This window comes from Echiichthys vipera (assembly GCF_963691815.1).
Source record: "Echiichthys vipera genome assembly, chromosome: 3".
In the NCBI taxonomy this organism is placed as follows: domain Eukaryota; kingdom Metazoa; phylum Chordata; class Actinopteri; order Perciformes; family Trachinidae; genus Echiichthys; species Echiichthys vipera.
Window position 1 is genome coordinate 19,893,954 of NC_139828.1, and position 20,650 is coordinate 19,914,603.

The following is a 20,650-nucleotide window of genomic DNA, read 5'->3' on the forward strand; positions in this document are numbered from 1 at the left end:
ACATTTCACCGCTCTAAAACTTGATGGAATAGGTTTGGAAATGCAAACAATGTTGTTTTGTTGGATCATTTTTATGGCATTTTGCCTTTATCTGATGGTTTGACCCAAAGAGAGAGTGAAAGGAAACATCGGGAGAGAATAGGACACGTGACATACAGTCATACAGACATTTACAGCCCAACAGTAAGCAACTTCTTTCAGAATCAGTGTTACAGATTATTTTTGTCTGTTTGTGTGCAATCTTTCCAACACTAGTTTTGAGTCAGTGCTGGAATTTAATATTTTGTTATTAGGTTTTCTTGGCTCCAACGCTGCATAACCACTCCACCTTTCTGCTAACAGCTGTTTTAAGTCTACATAGCATCGCCCTATTTGGGCGTGCACTAACCCTTCCTGACACCAAACACTCAGAACACATTTGTACACTTGACAGAACTGGTTTGCCTGGTACTCGTTTTTTTAACTTCACCAAAAAATGACTGTAGATGCTCACTGTTTTTGGTGTCCGAAATAATGTTATGTCACTGTTATTCCAGGCGTGTCGGTGGACAATGCTGTCTTTTGAAATGCTGTTTCCAGTAAAAACAGAGACAAAGAGGATGGATTGAGGCACTATAAAATCGTTATGGTGGTAAAACAAAATCATGTGATCAAAGCAAAATTTGGCTCAGAAAGACATTGATTTTGATTGTTATTGTTGCATTAGTTAACTGTCAAGTGCAGCATACAAGAGCACAGATTAGCCAGTGGCTATTGAAGTTTGATAAAAATGAGGCCTCAGTCAAAATGTCCCACTAAAGTATTGATTATTATAAGAAAGGAGTGATGATCACGACAAACCTGGGAGACGATTTTGATCCTGCGTATATTTTACTTCTTACTGGTTGTGACTGTTTCTTTTCTGGTAAAACTTTTGAACTGTTCTCCTTTCTAATATGTCTTCCTCTCTATATAAACCAGATCTGTAAATACTGTATCTTTGAGTCATATGTGTGGATTGTGTTGTATCGACTCAGGCTTGCAACAAAGAAAAAAAGAGGAGAAAAAAAAGACAGTAAAAACCTGAAAACCCCCAGAAGAGCCATGCTGTACTGCATCTGCATTCATTACTACAGTAGACCTGCTTGTGAATGGATGTGTCACTCTGTTACAAAAGCAATACTCACTACACTATCTACACAAAAAAAGAAACACCATCAAGCTTGGTAGAAGTCGCCGACTTTAGATCTTCTACAAGCACGCAGAAACATGTACTTTATTTGGTCTCGTGTCACTGCCTCTTAACATCTTCCTCAGTTCGGGCCATTACGGTAAGAGAATATGCTGTGGATGTTTTTATCTGTACTTTGTGGTAAAACAATAAAAAGTTACTAACAATCAGCAGATTCTTGTTTTTGAAGATATTCCAGATGTTACACCTTTTTGGTGTGAGACGGTCGTGTTATCTGCTATAATGGAGTGAAGATCTCAAAATGAGCTCATATCATAGATGCACTGACTAAAAAAAAGATTGTTTTTACACAAGACAGTAAAGTTGAGATCTAGATTTATTGGGAACATGAAAGATTCTAGGTTTAACAGTCAAATGAATGCTTCTTGTCCTGATAGGCTCAAGATGTCACTGTTATTATACAGTCTCTGATAGTGCAGCAAGAAGCGGCTCTTCAGGGGCTCGCAGGGGAAATGCACACAGATATGTGCTCTGTAACACTGACATCAAATAGACTAATCGAACTGAATGAATGCATGTGAAAACTATTAAGTGGCTTGTTTATTACATTACATTTTCCCAACAAATTACCATCATATCAGCAATGGATACTGTATGATGTCCTGAGTGACAAGTGTAAAGGGAGACAAGTGTTAGTGGGCTATTAGTTATTGTCGCTATGCTAAATTTTGTCAAAATCTCATCTATTCGGAATAGATGGGAATCAGATCCTGCTCTATGTTCTAGGTCAACATGCCCAAAGTAAGATTTTTATATTTTACCTCTGCTGAAATATTAATGGCTTTTAGACTTATACACAGTGAGTGATGCCTCCAGTTCCCCACTCGGGCTCTACTGTAGAAAACCTTTGGGCATTACGTTTCCCATTATTCTAGTCTTATTAGGATGGAAAATATATATTTAGACTATACATTTATACTATAAATGATATGCACTATATTAAATGTTCCACTTTGTTTATCTTCCAAAGTCATATTTTTGTTTTTTGCAAGCCAGTCACATTGGAGTTACTATATTACGAATATATGTATTCCTCAAGGCAGGATGAACCACATCTATTTAGTGTAAAAATCTAAGATACACTGAATGAAACTGACTCACAAGACCCACAACTTACGTTAATCGAAAATCGCATTATGAAAATGACATTTTGCAGGTTTTATAGTTCTCATTTCTTTGGTTGTTCGACAAACTAACTGTATAACATTAAAAGGCTGCTGTGTTTACTAAAAGACTGATAAAATGAATATATTGGTCTCATCCTGATTTTAAGAACCCTTACATAGATGTGAATAATATACATATTATTATTTGATAAGGTTATGCTGTAAGGAACCCCATTTAAACAGATTTAGCATTAAATCAGCTATTGACACTATTATAGGCTGATGTCTGTTCAACAACATAAGCATTCAAACGTATCCTTATTTTGCTGGTGACATCCTGGAACACTTCAAGGTCTCTCAGGATGCCAGAAGCGATCCCAATATTCAACTAAATGTTTTAAACCACTAGTGCAGCAACGCCATTTGCAATTCCTCACTTAACCAGCAGATGGAGAAAGACACACACACTTCCAAAACGCTGACTCCACCAATTCACTCTCCATCAGATGAGCTCAATAAATGAACTCCAAATCAAACCATGTATACATTATTTGATCCAGGTGAATAATCACCACTATTATTATTATTATTATTATTATTATTATTATTATTATGCCATGTACTGACAGTTGTCAGTTATAGTCTCACTTTTGTGTTTGTACTGCCATACAACCCACAATATAATTTATGACTGACTTTATTTCATTTAATATATTGTAACATAATAAAAAAGCCCTTTCCTTGTGATTCTTCAAACTAATGTGCAATGACAGATAAAACTTCAGTCAACCCGGTTATTTTAATATCTTCATGATCATGGTCTTAGACTTAATTGAGCAAGACCTGATGGCCTGTACCATCAATCCACCGCCCCCAGCTGGTTTACTGTTGCACACAGTGACTTAGACCTATGGTTTCCACAATATGCACATAAGGACGAGAGATTCTGGAGGAAACAGTGTTTATTGCCGAGCAGCATCAACACAGCAGCATATACCTGTAGGCTAGAGGTGACATTAATAGTTGGTTTAACAAAAAGGTTACGACTCTTCACATTAAAACAACAGCACAAGGAAATATGAACACATTAGAGTAAAAAATAGATATACATGTGTTTATACAGAGTAAAGATTACATTGATTAACTGCAATCTTTGACACCCATCTGTGGGCAACATTCGAGTATGTAAACATGCAAATTATTCCCTACAGAAAAAAAGAAAATGGTCTTTATATGTAGGTTAAATTTGAACAAATATTGGTGTATGGACATTTCGTACTTCATCGTTGCTCAATTAAGGATATCTGTGTCATAAATATATATTACTGTGGAAATATTGTAAATCTGTTTGGTCCATGTTTCAGATTGATATAGACACAGCCAGTCTGTAAACATTTTCTCAGGAAGAAAAAAAAATCAAAATATGTGCCGTTAAAGTTGAGCAATAAGTGCCTCATTCTTTCATCAGGAAAGTCCATTAAACTCGATTGGAAAAACCTGCAGTTTAATGCTGCCTTGCTCATCAGTAAACATAAAGGCTGTACGAGGTAGAACAGGATTTCATACATCGAACATATCAAAAGCCAATCGCTCTTCAGTTCGGCATATATTCAATAAACCCATTAGCCATTATTTATTTGAAACCTGATGTTTAATACTGATTCTTTCTCTCGTTTGGGCGGAGAGACTGCGGAGCAAAGGGAATCCTAGAAACTGCTTCAGAAATTAAATAAGCTGTTGGCCGATTATAGAGGAAGAGTCTCACCGCCCATTATTTTTGCATTTTGTTCTACCAGGTATTTTTACGTTTGGCGGATGCTCAAAACCATTTAAACAGCAGGTTATTAATGTACAATTTGGCCTTCCGTGGCCGGGCAGTCATTCCACTGGGAACAGCACACATCTGGGCTACGCTACATACAGAAAAACCAACATCAGTAAAGTCCATGGAGCTTATATGCTGGTCAGTAGCCCGACTGCAGGTCTAGTGCACCTGGACTTCGTGTGGCAGCAGCTGGCAGCCGCTGTTGACATGGGTGAGGACTTTCTGCTTCAGCTGGGCCACTTGGTCCCTCAGCAGGGTTGCCGTTGAGGCCAGGTCGGTGTTGTGGCTCTTCAGAGACTTGACCTTGTCCTCAAGCCTGGAGATCCGCTCCAGTTTGCGCATCCGACACTTGGACGCCGCGATCCGGTTCCTGAGCCTCTTCCTCTCGGCTTTCATGTGCTCCTGTGAGTCAATGTCGATGGGAGACAGCGGCGGGCTGTCCCCGAAAGTCTGCACGTCTGGGACCGTCTGAGGCTCCTCCTTCAGCGGCTGGACCCGAGACAGCTCCGGCTGCGGCGGTGCTGCCCCCAAATGATGTGACGGAGGAGGAGGGGGTGGGAAAGGGACCGTGTCCGTGGTGTAGTTGACAGTGGTTTCCAGTGGCCCACTACCGTAGCTGTTCAAGTTCGTGTACACCGGTAGATCCGGCTGGACGGTGACCGGGGCGATGTTACCACCCAGGTCCAGGCCGGCCGCCTGTCCGGCTCCGTTCAGCCGGTTCTGCTTGTGCAGGTCCTCCAGCGCCTTCACGAAGCCCTCGGCGAACTCCTGCTCGTCCGTCACCGTCTTCGGGTAGAGGAACTGGGCACTCGTCGGCGTCGTGGTGACCATCCCGTTGGACTGGATGATGAGCCTCTCCAGCTCCGGGGAGGCCAGTTTGAGCAGCCCCAGGTCCGGTGCGCTGAGGATGCTCTCGGCTTCGCGCAGGTGCGGTTTGAGGTCGGCGTCGTCCGCCAGGCTCAGGTTAATGTCCTTCTTCATCATGATGCTCTGCTGGACGCTCCTCACAGCGCTGTCTGACTCATTACCTCACAGAAACAAACAGCAGCGGGGACTATCTCTGCATCAGTGTCTTCGCCGTCTTCTGGGCTCGAGCAGGATCTGAGTGGACTGCACTCCCGCGCGCACCGCCTCGAGCTTTTCTAGGCTGGCACGTTCCATTATGTCACAACAGCGCGCGCGCACACTGGGCAGAAATTACGTTTTCCAGACTTTTATTTAAATAATGGGACGAACCAAGCAGAGAGGAGACAAGAGAGAAGAAGCCTCACTCCTCCTGTATTCCCCCAACTGTACTGTAACACTCCTGATACGCTGCGACAGGGATTCTTTGATCAATCCTTATGCAAATACAAGGCTTATTTTGTACATTATTTACATTTAAGCTAAATGAGTAGACCTATTTCCTACCACTTGAGTTTGTATTTAACGATTTATTTGTTTACCTATTTGGCTAAATCGATAAATGTCCTGTATTTTCTTACCAAAGACACGTCAATCAATAAAACCTGTGAAACTCCTACACATCAATAAGTTAAACTTTGGACCACACATATGTTAATTGTGACCCATTAAGATAGAGATACATTAACACAGAGATATGTAATAATGTGTTAGCCTATACTAACACAAGGCTGCATGTAGGTAGAACTAGGCTACTCTAAATGGCTGATGAATACAATGCATACAAATTAAATGCCACAATTATTTGGAGAAATGATTCTTTATTTTAAACATCTTAAGACATTTAGTCAACATTTCATGCTAAACTTGTGAAATTAAAAAGTGTTATATATAAGATTAATATGGTTCCCGTTAAAATATTAAAGTTAGTTGGTCTAAAATCAGACAACTCACCAATCTGTACACTTTTGAATTCATCAGCACTTTCCGCTGCATAAACACTCAGTCTCATGTGAGAAATTTACATTGTTTCTACAATGTTCTCTTTGAGGGTATATCAATCAACTATTCACGTTTGTCTGAGAACAACTGGAAATGCGGTTCCTGTGTTCAGGTTGTAATAACTGACTTTATAAACTCATAAGAGTCATTCAAGTCCTTTTTCCTTTGTTGCAAATTATGCTTTTTCCATAAAGGAAGCTTGATTTTCCATTTAACCACTGCCTTAGAGATGTTTTGTGGGGTTTTCCCAAACACAAGCAACTATATTTGTCATAGATAACAGCAAATAAGTTCAATATTTACATTGAAAAACAACTATGACTCTAAATGTGTTAATTCACTGACAGACTGTGGTGTTTAACAGAGATTACAAGATCCAGTCATGCGTAGTTAGGTGTACACTATACAGTTATACGTCTCCATGACAACTGAGCATCTGATAAATAGACCCTATGTTAAGATTTTCTTTTTAACTACTGAGTCATTCATTGTCTCAATAGATGATCTTTGGTACCAGTTGCCATGGAGAAGAGAGATAAATACAAACATTTATACAAATAGAATAAAATCCGGAATGTTCCACACTGGCAACAATGTTTCTTCATTTTTTTTTAAATAAGAATGATAATTGCTTAACTGCAGGATATAATGGAAATATCAGCTTGCATAATTCTAGACATGAACAGCTGTTATTGTCTCCTCAGAAAAAGCTGCTTACTTCTGTTTTATGCCCTCAACCAAGAACAGAATTTGGAGAAGTTTAATCGGCTCTGACCTCAACACTTTCTCTGGTCAGTTCACAGTTTCAAGCTGATTTTCAGTTGGGTCTGGTTTCTCAAAAGTTCCCATTTTACATCAAAAATTCCAATTTTACTTTCCATTTTTGAATTCATATCAAATTTACATCCATTTCTCTATGTGTCCTGTGATAGACTGGCATCCTGTCCAGGGTGTACTCCGCCTCACGCCGAATGTCAGCTGGGATCGGCTCCAGCCCCCCGTGACCCTGATAGGGACAAGCGGTTGAAGATGATTGATGATGGATGGATGGCATACATTTCCAATTACAGTATTTTAATTTCCCCTTTTAACATTGACTCGAGGAGTTTAAAGGATAGCCTATTAACACGTCAAAATGAAATGAATGAGGTGGAAATCAATGTAGGCTGGTGAATACTTTTCATAGCTGTTTGTCAAAGGTTGGTACATTTTGTCAGGATTTTCTATTAGACTATTCCTCCTGCCACATCATAGGCAAGTTGTGTTTTACTTAATCTTTTTAAGTTTCCTAACTCCTATACTTTGACCATACTTCTATGCACTTCACATCACTATTACGATCAAAAGTCATAAGTAAATTCCAAGTCATTATTCTTTGGACAAGTATCTGGTCTTAGAAAATAGATAAGACAAGATATTAGTATTAGTATCATGTTCAAAAAGTATGACAATGAACTAAAATTTAACTTTACCCTTCAACTTCCAAGTCTCAAGTCTTTCATTTTCTGTCAAGTCAAGACATCAAAAACACTGACTCGAGTCACCAAGTCTCAAGTCCACATCTCTTCTATTGTGCATTAATGAAATGGTCACATTCTCACAAACATTCACACACTGATGGCAGAGGATCCCTACAATCAATCATATTCTCATCAATCATCATTCTAGTCACATGCACAGCACAGGGGTTCAGTGTCTTGCCCAAGGACACTTCAACATATGGACCTAAGGAACCTGGTGATCAAACCGCTGTCCTCCCGAAAGGTAGACTGACCTGCTGTACCTCTGATCCACAGCTGCTACACAATAAATTCATTTATTTTTTCTTAAATGTAACAAATGTTTGGTTTCCTCCCTTTTCATGTGATGTTGTTTTTGTTTTGCTCATGAATGCACAGATTTCCAAATCCTTTCCCTCACACCAAACAGTGCTCTGGCTGCTAAAGGGTTACCCAGAGGAGGAATGTGCGTCACAGGTAGGCCCCATCCATCACTGCAAAGCTTTGTGTGGGTGGATCACATGATGGACCTTGTGATGTCAGATCTCTTAACACTGTGGCGGAAATGGAGGAGGGGGCGGGGAGTAAACCAACAGAGGAGTGATATTTTTGTCTAAAAGCTGAGAATCAGTGTAGAGAGAGAGAGTGGGTGTGCTGAGACTGCAGTCAAGCAAAAAAAGGGCAGGCTGTAGATGGAAGAGGATGTAACACACACACACACACACACACACACACTTAATTCATAACACATCAGTAGACAATGCGAGAAAACTACATAAAGAAAGAGCTAAACATTCCTCTCCTAATAATTGCCCATACATGTTGCTTAAAATGTTATTAACATGTTGTTCTTATCAGGCCCCGACAATTGTGAAAACATTCTTTAAAACATGTCAAATCAAGGCACAGAAGCAGTGACAGAACCCACATTTGTAAAATGTAGATGGAGATTTTTCTTTATCCCGTGGATTGTGTAAGACGAAATCGAAATTCATGATGTAAAAATCGGATTTTGTTTTCATGCTTTTGAATGCATCCTTAATGCAAATCCTTAATCACGGAAATTACTCTTACTAAAAATGAAATTTAAGGTGTATTATCAAACCGGCAGACAACATGCAACCTAATTTCAAAATAAAACTTCAAAGTAGGCTTTTAAATTACATTTTAAACAGAGACACTTCACTGGATAAGCAAAAACTCAGACCCGCTTGCTGTAAAATGAAAAGTAAGATCAATAACTCATCAAGAGTTTTCCTCACGGCAACCAAAATGTCACTGTTGAATTTAACTGCATCTGCTAGTTGTCGAGACATTTCACTTTGGACCAAAGTAGTGTGTCGACCAATGGATAACAGACGGTGCTGTGCCCAGAGTCAAGCCACTAGAAATGCAAAAAATGTGACACAATGTTAAGGGGTGATGATATCAATTTCAAGGACGTTTCAGATCTAGATGATTTCCACAAGAACTGCAAAAAAAAACGTGCCAAAACAAATGTAATATATGTTTTTAGATGGTTGCCAATTGCTAATGGGCAAAAAGATGAACTGTGTCCTCTCCATTCAGTATGGCATTGACCAAGATTATTTCGAAAAGATATTGTAAAGTGAGTAGTATGACAAGCAAATGGTCTAAATTCTTCAAACACGAGTCAACGTGAGCTGTGCAGTAAATTCAGGCCTCCAGCAATAATTGTTATAGCATGACTGTTGGCTATTGCTGCAAGTCAAGGCAGAGATTGATGAGCTGTCAGGAATGCTTAGCATTGGTTGGAACAGTTCAACTTCCGCTGTGTCAGAGCTGAAAAGAGATCAGGAACGTTTATTGAGCAACATGTGGAGCATCCATCTTCTCCTTTCATACAGAAACCTTAAAGTGTAACTCCGGCGAAAAGGGAACCCACGGTCTTTTTCGGCATGACTATACCGTACATCAAATAAGCCATTGAGACATTTTTTTTGTTGATCACCTTGTGAACTTAAATAGAACTGAACTTGGTAATTGACTTGTTTGGGCTGCCTCTCAATACGGACCAGCTGACTGCTAAGGCTTGTAGCATTGTAAAACACTGTTTTTTAATAAATTCCAGATTCACTAACTACATTGTTGGTGCTTTGTTTTATGTGTAGGGATACTTATCATGCTACTGCAGAGGTTTGGTGTTATTTTGAGCGATAATAGAGGTTAAAAAAAGACGTTTGGATGGATCAACGCTCCGCCCCGAGCTACTCAGTGTTAGCCATGTGTGGCTGCTAGCAACTCTCCAGGATTTCTCTGTCAATAGGTGATCAACGAAAAAACTGTCTTGAGGGCTTATTTGATGTATATACTGGAGAAAAGCAGAAAAGGCATGGTTTTCATTTTTGCCGGAGTTACACTTTAAAGCTTATTTTCCTCTTAATTTGTAGGAATTTCTTGTGAGGTGCTCAGAAATGAAATACATGTCAAACAAAATCGTATGTTTGATCTCATTTCCTTTTGCAGCACTTATCTTTCAGAATCAGAATGAAGTTTACTGCCAAGTAATTTGCCTTGGTGTTCAGTGTGCACAATAATTAAAAGGAAATAAACAATAACACAAAGTACTGCGGTGAAGAACATAAACAGAAAATAGAAAAATTACCATAAAAATATTAATATTATTTAACAGTTTAACAAGACCTTGTGCAGTTTTGTGCATTTCATACCTGATCAACAGTTTACGTGTAGGAATATATTGGTCAATCTGCAACTGTGGTGATGTGATATTGGACTGCTGGACTTTTGGTTGTAATGTTGCTGATAAATTATGATGACATGGTCTTTTTTTAGAAACAGATAAAGCCTTTAAGGCATTAACATGCTATGAACAAAGTACTTGTCAGATGGCTGGACAACATCTGCGCTCTCCCCACACCTGTGGCGTGCCCAGATTGTTTTGGTTCTACAGTTTGATACAAAAGGCACGAGCTGCCTCTAGCTGCCTCAACACAGCCCAAGATACAGTGTTAATTACAACCATTCAGTAATGAAAAAATTTCAAACAATTGATTCAAACGAAAGTCTGACAGAATATTATATATGGGGTGACCAATCAGATTTCAGGGGCGGCCCATGCCAGCCCAGGTCTGGTTTGTGACGTGAAAAAACTTCAGGCAAGATTTTATTTCCTCTCTCAAGCTGAGAGACAACTCAACACTATGAATGCCTCCCAGGAAAGACTGAAAGTGTGAGCTGTTATTCTTTGAGCCAATATAGGGTGTCACCTCTCTGTATGACGGCTATTCAGAACAGGTCCAAACACGAAGCAAAGCTTAATATTCACTCACCACAAATATGTGAATAGTTACAGTCTGATTAACTCAAAGATCGGATCGTTAAGGGTTCAGTGTGTAGGGAGGGAGGGTTGTATTGTGTCCTCACAGCATTGACTTTCTGCTACTTCTCTTTAAAAAGGGGTTAGAATGTGATTTCGGTTAAACATATTTTTAGGATTCAGTTAATCTCATGGATATTTTGAGATATGCTTTTGTTCAGCAGTCAAATGAAGCAAATAACAAGGCCAATTGTCTCACTAACCTGCTCCACTGATGACGTAGTTTCAAAGGAAGTTCCACACTCATTGAGGACGTAGGAACCCTATGCACAAAGTGAGAGAGCACGTACTGTTGGTTCGTACAAAACTCACTTGTGCCCACACACAAACACACACGGACGGTTTCACACATTTAACCACAAAACCTCACCAGGCCTACATCTTTTCATGGTTAAATGTGCTGTAGAAAAAGAGACAAAATCATCCGATTTTTTTTTCTGGTTGTTACAAACTGGAACATCAGACCCTTATGTATAGTGCTATACAAGCCTGCTTAGCTTACGCCGTGTTGTTTTTAATATTTGTTATAATAATATAACAGTATTCTAATTGTATATGTATGTATTTATTATTATTATTAAAACTATCTAATAGTCACACAGAATTAATAATATTTCATCTTATTTTCCCAGTAGAAAATGAGAAATGTCATTATTAAACTGAAAAATGGTAGTTTCCATCCATTTTCCAACCAGACTGAAACAGAAAAATGTAAATCACATTTTGTGGAAAGAATGGCTAAATGTCTTTTTAATATCACCCTTGAAGCTGATTGTCTGTTTTATGATGCTAAGTGTTACAACAAAAAAATATTTTGATTTTAGAATAATTTGATGGTTAAGCCTTTAACATATATATACAGTACATGTTTGTAATGTATTAAAAGATGATTGACACCTCTGCAGTGAATGTGGGAGGATGACAGGTTCATCTGCCACATGCAAACAGAAAGACTGCTGCTGGATAGTATACAGTGGTTCTGTGGTTGATATTTCCACCTCACAGCAAGAACAGTGAATTTGAATATTGGTCCTGATTAGGGATGCTCGATATTGGCTTTCCTGCCGATATCCGATATTCCGATATTGTCCAACCCTTAATTTCCGATACCGATATCACCCGATACCGATATATGCAGCCTTTTTACACCAAAATTCATCACATATCACCTATTATGAAATCAACACATTATGCCTAATTTTATTGTGATGCCCCACTGGATGCATACATAAATGCAACATGGCTTTTCAAATGTAAACACAGTCTGTACAAAATAAGTTATTGAAAAAAGTGCCATTCATTTATTTGTTTGTGTTTTTAGAGAGAATATTTTGCCTCAAACAACACTACAGACAACATCACAACAAGGAAGATGCATAGCTTCAGTCCAGAGTAGTAAACAAACATAGTCCTCTTTTACCAGACTGAGTAACGACTGAGCCGTAACTTGGCAAATAATACAATCAATAAATTAGTTATTAGACACTCAATTTCAAGTTAACCCTAGAAAGCACTGAGTACTCTCTTTGAAAAGGGCTAGTTATAAACTGAGGGAAAGTGGAAACAGGTGAGAGTTGACAGAAACTGCAGTTAACTGCAGGGTTGATGAGGATGATGGGAACAGGTATGTAGATGGGAACAGATATGTAGGTGGGAGGGGATGTAAGGAGACCAGACTGGCAAGAGAGTCTGAGGGCATCTAGTGGATGGTTAGAGGAGGGCCTGGAGGAAGTGAACAGGGGCTGGAGACAGGGACAGAGAGACAGGCCCAAACAACAAACCGACTATTAAGACTTCATGACATCTGTCCGGAGGCTCTTCAGTTAATGGGGAACAGATATGTCTGCCAGGTGTCTGACAGTGTTATTATTGTTATTCATTGTGTACAATGAAAATCCAGGGAATTTTAACCTCCCCATGTATGATGCTTTAGTGTCAGCCACTCATTTGAAATTACTCTTCACATAAGCTAGGCGTGTCCCTCCAAGTGGTAAATACCTCGACCTGCTGTTTTACCATATTCAACTACACAATAAAGAATTCTAACAGTCATCATCCAGTAGTTGTCAACATTAGTTGATTACTCATCAAGTTAATACTGTCATTACTGTTATTGGGTGAATAAAAACGTGAAGTATGACCTGATATTAAAGGAAATGAAGCTAAGCTCTAGCTTGCTCTGGCCCAATTTAGACTTGTAGTATCTGCACCACTCAGTTGCCACATTAGGCCCCAATTAGATAACACAGTGAATTTTGTTCCGCCAGCACACGTACTGTATCTCCATTGCAAACACCTTGTACACAATGTTTTGACTTTTCTTCATTCACTCTATATTTTTGCATCCAGCGCATCCTTGACTTTTGGTAGTTTTGCATGCGGAACTGTAGCTTTGTCAATTCTTATTAGTCCACTTGGCTTTATCTTTTATTTGACTCAATATGGCAGTTCTAATTCCAAAAATTAAATCATAGCAACAACAGTAGATACAGTTTCCTGGTTTCAAAATGACCAGTCAGAAACCTGTAGGCAATGTATTGTTGACTTCCTTCACTGTTATCTATCCTTTGCACAACAAGAAACTGCTCAGTCGAAATACCCTTGAGCAAAACACTGAATTTCTAACAGGTGTGGGGCTAGTGCTCCTTGGATGACTGCAGTATCAGAGATACAACAGTGCAGATACTAAAAGAAGATTTTTCAGAACCTTCACAAGTGCTGTCATCTCAGCTCAAGTGATAAAAATATGCTTTTGAAGGAATGGCATATGATATGAGATGAATGGAGAGAGGGAAAGATGCGGAGTGTGGGGAGGGATGTTTTTCCTGGCAGGCTGGGATTAGATGCAGTTCCATAAATACGTCGGGCAGCTTGGTATACTTTGTACCCAGTGGTAAAAATAGGCCTTCTTCCCGAGGGAAGTGATGACGTGTGCAGCCTGCCTGCATCATCAGCCGCAAGTCGGCTTCACCCTCATACTGAAAGAGGCAGAGGGACAAAGTGTGGGGGGAGCATCAGTGATCACCATGGCAACAAACGCACAGTGACGCAGGTAAAAGGAATAGAAAGCAAGATAGGTAGGGATTGGCTGGCAACTGCAATGGTTTGTCTGTGGGTGGAAGAGATGCGTGGGTGGTAAAGAAGAGGACTGGGTAGCCCAACAATGAGATTAGCCCCCACACGCCCAATACACACACACACATATACACACACACACATACACACAGTCCAAGCCTGTTAGCACGGTCAACAATTCAGCCTAGCAATGAGATAAAATGATTTAGCACGCTCCTTGAGCACTGACTTCAGAGGCAGTGGAAAATAGCGTTATTTTCTTCCCTCACAAATGCCATCTTGGATATTATGCATGCATGCGTGTTGGGAGGGAAATACTCCTCACATTACCCCCACATGAACTCAACACATCCTATTTCCATTTTAGTGGGATGCGTTGAAAATAGACCATTTGGCAATTCATCTGCTTTGGCAAAGCCTTAGTTCTGAATTTGATTACATTTAAAAGGTTGTTCTGCCCCGTAGTCTTATTATTTACTGCAGTTTTCTTCCAGTTGTCCTGTTGTATTTCTCCCAGTGACCTTTTTTAACCCTCTGGTTCTGTTTTAATTTATAGAACAATGAATGTTACATTTCTTTTCCCCCAAAATGAACTGTACGTGTCCAGAATGTGTTTTTAAAGCTATGATGCAACACATGCACACTTCAGATTGAATTAATTTGTTTTGTGTTTATTGTTGGCATGAGAATGTCATTTTGCAATATGGTAATGTAAATATAAATCCAGACTGGTACAAAGCTCCCGGTCAACATTTAATCCTTGTCTTCACTGCTGATAGTAAAGTATGAACTAAACAGCCACCTGCTCATCAAAACACTGTTTGAAAAACTCCACAGGATACCTTTAAAGGTATAAAAGTATAGGTATATAACAATTTAAATAACGTTTTATTCATCTGATTCACTGCTTTGTTCCAGCTAGCATCACTCCCTCTCTTTATTCACTCTCTAGTTCGCTCCATCACTTCTTCTCTCTCTCTCTTTGGCTCATTTAGCCTGTGTGTTTACAAATTGTAAGCCATACGGCGGTTTGATTCTAGCAAAAAATGTAATCACGATTATTTTTGATAATATTGAGATCAGATTGAACACGATCACTCAATGACTTTGAACAAAAAAGTTAAATCTAATATGCTTTCATTAGTGTGTTTGGGCACAGACTGATGAAGACTGATAAAATCAGGAGTACACAACTGCAGTGCACAGTAGTCTGAGTATCATAGTTTATCTTTTTCTTTAGCGAATGGAAATGTGTTTTTCTAGGCTGCAATGTTATTTAAGCGGTTGATGTTAAGATGTTGTGGCTGCTTGTGTGGCTTTCACCATGAGGTGATGCCTGTGAGTGAGTAGCAGGATTACAAGAAGAGTGAGTGGAAGAATAATGCTAATACTGGGCTGTGTTAGGGGGAATAAGAAACACCTTAAGGTGATGGCTGAGGAAGGTAAGTTATCTAGTGACATCTGCTGGACAGTAAGGGAGTGGCAAGGTCTGAAAAAGCCTGACGGAATTCATGGAAATACAGTAATTTCTTGAGCTGAAGGCAGAGGATTAAGGGAGGAGTACGGATCTGCAGCAGCTGTTACAGAATCCTACATGTGTCCCAATATAAAACTATTAATGGTTCAGTTCTGTCTGATCACACATTAGTGTGCCAGCAACCTCATGCCATAGGTAAGAAACAGTTTAAAGATGAGGGCGTTTGCTTTGAACTTTGGATTTGGAATGTCATTCCTGTTTTATCAGCAGGCCTGGCAACTTAAGGTGTGTGTGTGTGTGTGTGTGTGTGTGTGTGTGTGTGTGTGTGTGTGTGTGTGTGTGTGTGTGTGTGTGTGTGTGTGTGTGTGTGTGTGTGTGTGTGTGTGTGTGTGTGTGTGTGTGTGTGTGTGTGTGTGTTTGTGTGTGTGTGTGTGTGTGTGTGTGTGTGAGAGAGTGGGTGGGTCTTATCTTAGTGCTGTATCTGAATTTTGTAGTACATGTAACTGAACATAAAACTATAAATATACTTACAGAATTTGCTGTGAAGATATGACTTCAGTTAAGGAAGCCTAAGGACAACTAAAAATCAATAAAAATACCACTTATCCCATAATAATAATAACTAGCACTCACATGTAATACTTTATCTTATTTGCCTGGTGGTCTATATTAATAATATTTGCATACATTATATTAAATGTGCTTGTGACATAGAACTGCTGCTAAGTCAATCAAAAAAAGCAGTTATTTTGATGATCAATTAATCATTTATATCTATTCCCTAGTTCCAGCTTCTTAAATGTAAAGTTTTGCTTTTCTTTCTTAAATTAATCATCCATTATTCGGACTTAACAAGCAATAGAAAGTTTCACTTTGGATTCCGTGAATTTGTGATGATTTACTGCTCAATAGCTGTGGCAGAAAAATCTAAAGCAGCCACACCTCCTTCTGTAAATCAAAAGCAAAAGTGAAGCTTCTCAGTAAGCCATGTAACGTTTGTTATAAGCACAGTTTTTCAGTGTCAACCATGTAAGGAAGAAGAGCAAACACGGTAGGTTATCTAAACAAGTTCTTCCATTGTAATAACCGAAAAAATAAGAATAATTCATGAAATTACGATGACTGAAATATTCAAATACGGTGTTTGTAATAGTAAATCTTAGATTCTATTTTTTAAGTGTTTCTCAAGAAGGAAGTGAAACTAGTTCAGCTGTGTCACTAGACTACTCCATATAACACAGGAAGAGATCAATTCTTTAGTAGTTTTATATTGAGATAAATTACCGTTAAGTCATAGCTGCCTATTATATTGGTCTCATGCATACTTTATTTTGGTAAATAATTATCTTGTTTTAATTTTCTGAGAGTCGCATTAATTCTGCTTCTAATGGTCAACAACTACATGAAAATGTTTGCCATCTAGTGTTGTCTTTCTGAACAGGTAAATCATGTTTTGCCCTGAATGTGGAAATCAAGTGGAAAAGTCATTTAGATTCTGTCCTCATTGTGGCTTCAATTTAAGTGTCTTGACTCAAAACAAGACCCAGGGTAAGTGTACCAGTAAACAGTTTTTTGGGGGAATTTCTTATGATTATTGGGTGAAATATAGAAATTAATAAATGTATGCGGTATCGATCATTTTCTTTTTTATCATCATCTATTGAATTATTGAAAACCAATACACTGTGTCCCTGTTAAATCAGGTCTCATATCGATTACACTTTTTTTATATCTCAAATGAGACAAAACAAGTTTTTTCATGTGCAACCATAAAGCAATGCTGCAGGTCGACTTTGTATCATCCTGTTATCTTATCTATATGGAGTACCATAAAAGACTAACACTGAAAAATATACTGTGGTTAAATATAACTTTAATATATGTCACATAACATTATTGTTACCCAGATGTGGCCACGTCAGCACATCAACTCTCAGCCACTGATGAGGAGAAGAGCCAAAAGAAGGAGCAAGACCAGGTTCCAAAAGAAAACACTGCCCAGATAAAGGTGAAACACTTTGATCTTTACGGGATTATGCCATAAATTCACAGTCATAAGCAACATGTACTTTCTCTTGCTTAAACCGTAACATTGTTCTGTGTGCTAGATTACACAGGCTATATGTAGAGCCATAAACAAGCTCATGCTTGTCCGTTGATATCACAAGGGAGCTCTAATGAGTCATTATGTCATCAGAGGTTTGCATTGGTGACAGACCTTGGTGCCAGCTCTATTGAAGTTAATGGCCATCTATAACCCATCATATCTGATTTGTTTCACCTTTGACTGAAAAGAGAGTCACAAGTTTATTTAAAAAAAAAAACAGATTGCATGATGTTGACTGATGTTTTTTTATCTAAATGTGTTTTTGTTTTCCCCTTGTTATTGTTATCGATCGTTGCTCTGTCCTGTAGCTGCATATAGCTCAACTTAGGCCCCTCTTTGGTCCAAGATAGCTGCTACTGTACATCATGATAAATGATTGAACGGGGCAGGTCTGACCTATTATTGAGAGAGCTGGCTTACATTAACTCTTCTTAATGTTATTTCATTTATTACCAGATTGATGGTTGGCTAGTTATTGATAACAAAGATGCTTTATTAACCAGATGCATGTAGAATACGGCCAGTTTGGCACCAGTGACGCAATGACTCTTCCTTCTTTTAGATGTGCCTTGCACTGCAACAGGACATAATTAAAAAAAAAAATGAGGGAAAAAAAAGTCTTTCATGGTACACGACTGAAATAACAGGGCAAGATAATAGTTAGTTCATACAACCCATCACTCTCACTGAAAATAAGTCGGTCACATTAAGATATCATAGTGACACAGTTTTTTCAACCTGTTTCCATTTTATTAACTTGTGTTCTGAAAAAAGTGGTTGATTGGCTTCACACATTAATCACTCAAATAATGAGAGAACTGAACCATAGAGAAACTTTACAGCAGAGAAAATGTTTAAGAATCAAAGACTGGTATCTGCTAAGCTAACTATTTAGACACTTTTCAGGGGCAGCTGGCTTGTGATGACATAGAGGCAACCAGAGATGCGGCTACACCTCAGGACCCGTCAGATAACTATACCATCCCAGCCACACCCTCATCCCCCAACCAGCCACTCTCATTCTGTGAATCAGTTACAACCAGGAAGGAGGAAGAGAGGCATTCTGCTACAGCTCATGAAAGTAACTCTAAGTCATACAGTGAGACTGCCCCTGGACCAAACCTATCTATGTCTGCGACACCACCCTCCTCTACACCAGCTAGTGATAAACTGATAGTGTACCAAAGAGAGGTCCCATCAGATAATGGTACAGAGGATAGCATTCATGCAGTGCAGACTCTTGCTGGGCCATTGTCTAACTCTGTATCATCCCTAACATCAACTAAAGAAATCGACTCCACTGTACCTGAATCGTCTGAGCAAATACCTCAAGAATGGAATTCAATGTCAAAGCAGTCCGCTCCTGAACAAGATAAAGATAAGAAGACCTCTCATGAGACACAACATCTCTCTGGGAGGTCAGATGATACAGCTAACTATTTAGACACTAGCCAGGGGCAGCTGGCTAGTGATGACTCAGAGATACCCAGAGATACAGCTACACCACAGGACCCATCAAATAACACTGCCATCCCAGCCACACTGGAAAAGGGAGCCACGCCCTCATCCCCAAACCAGGCACTCTCAGTTGGCGAATCAGTTACTATCAGGAAGCCACAAGCTACAGATTGTAAGAAGGAAGAGAGGCCTTCTGCAATAGCTCTTGAAAGTGACTCTCAACCATGCAATGAGGCAGCCGCTGGGTCAAACTTATCTGTTTCCACAACACTGCCCTCCTCTACACCTGCTAGTGATAAACTGAAAGAGCAACAAACGGAGGACCCAGCAGACAGTACAGAGGACAGACATTATGTGGTGCAAATTCCTGGTGACAATCCAAATGGTATTCATTCATTATCATTGTATAACTCTGAATCATCCCTAGCATCAACTAAAGAAACTAGCTCGACTGGACTTAAATCATCTGAGCAAACACCTCAAGATTTTGACTCCATGGCAAAGAAGTCTGTCTCTGAACAAAATAAAGACAAGACAACATCTCATGAGACACAGAATCTTTCTGGGAGACCAAATGAAAATGAAAATCACACCAACACTGAACAGCATACAGTCGCTAAACAAACTGACAGGAAAGAAGACCAAGAAGTCCCAAATACAATAAAAACTGAGCATTCTGCTGATCCGTGTCCAGAAAAGAAGAAAACCACCAAAAACACTAAGGTAGTTATGAGTCAAATACATAATTCAAACCCTCAAACTGACTCAAACTGTAAATCATTAGCTTTTACAAAAACACATTACTCCTTTTCTGCATTTTCCACAGAAATACTTAATGATGTTATGGTAGTAATAATATTTAATACTTTCATATTGACGATTGTGTAATGATTTTACATCAGTCTGACATTAAAACCATGATGTTTTGGCTCCAATAATGGATACAGGTTATTAACTCTGTAATATTACTGTCCATTTTACCAACCATATGCAGCTTTAAAGTGGGCTATATTTATATTTCTGAGGTTTTTATGTAATAGTAAAGACAATAACATTTGAGTATGTACAGTAAATAGCTGATATCGGATTTCAGGAACTTGATATATGTTAGCTTAAATAGTGAGTTAAATAGATAGGGCAATATCCTGATCTAATCTAATCAGGGCTTGAACCTTTTATTTTTCTCACAGACTGTTCACACTGAATCAAATGATAAAACAAGGACGTGCCGGGCAGAGAGACAGGAACAAAACACAGGCAACAGAGATATACAGGTAGATGTCTCCAGGTTACCAGCACCCTCCTGTCCTCTCAATCGAAGTGATGGGACGGCAGGTCTTCTAGTGGCAGCAAATATCTCTGAAACATCCACCGAACATCAGGCGCTAAAAAGGTAAGTTTTGGTTTATGAGAAATTTTGAAGTAGTTTTGTGATGTTCTGAGCAAACGTCTTAAATTACAATAAAACAATCTAATTAATATAATTTAGCCTGGTTTTTATGGTATTTCATCTTTCTTCATTTCTAAACCAGTATCACTCCAAATTTTTGACATCATAATATTGATTGTATAAAGAAAATATGAAGTCAACATTTATCTTCTTTTTTTG

General features: G+C 39.0%; 2 protein-coding genes across 2 annotated transcripts in view; one reads left to right on the top strand and one right to left on the bottom strand.

Moving 5' to 3' along the window:
• Positions 1-3,406: 3,406 nt before the first annotated feature.
• Positions 3,407-5,282, bottom strand: LOC310945209 (transcription factor JunD-like). The gene has a single exon (XM_083911236.1). The coding sequence runs from the start codon at positions 5,144-5,146 to the stop codon at positions 4,322-4,324; it is 825 nt and encodes a 274-aa protein (XP_083767362.1). The 5' UTR covers positions 5,147-5,282; the 3' UTR covers positions 3,407-4,321.
• A 14,358-nt stretch (positions 5,283-19,640) lies between these two features.
• LOC310945371 (E3 ubiquitin-protein ligase rnf213-alpha-like) overlaps positions 19,641-20,650 on the top strand; it is a 42,046-nt gene continuing 41,036 nt past the window's right edge. The window contains exons 1-2 of the mRNA XM_083911452.1: positions 19,641-19,764; positions 20,232-20,434. The gene's annotated coding sequence lies outside the window, so the exon portion shown is untranslated. The remainder of the gene's footprint in view (positions 19,765-20,231; positions 20,435-20,650) is intronic.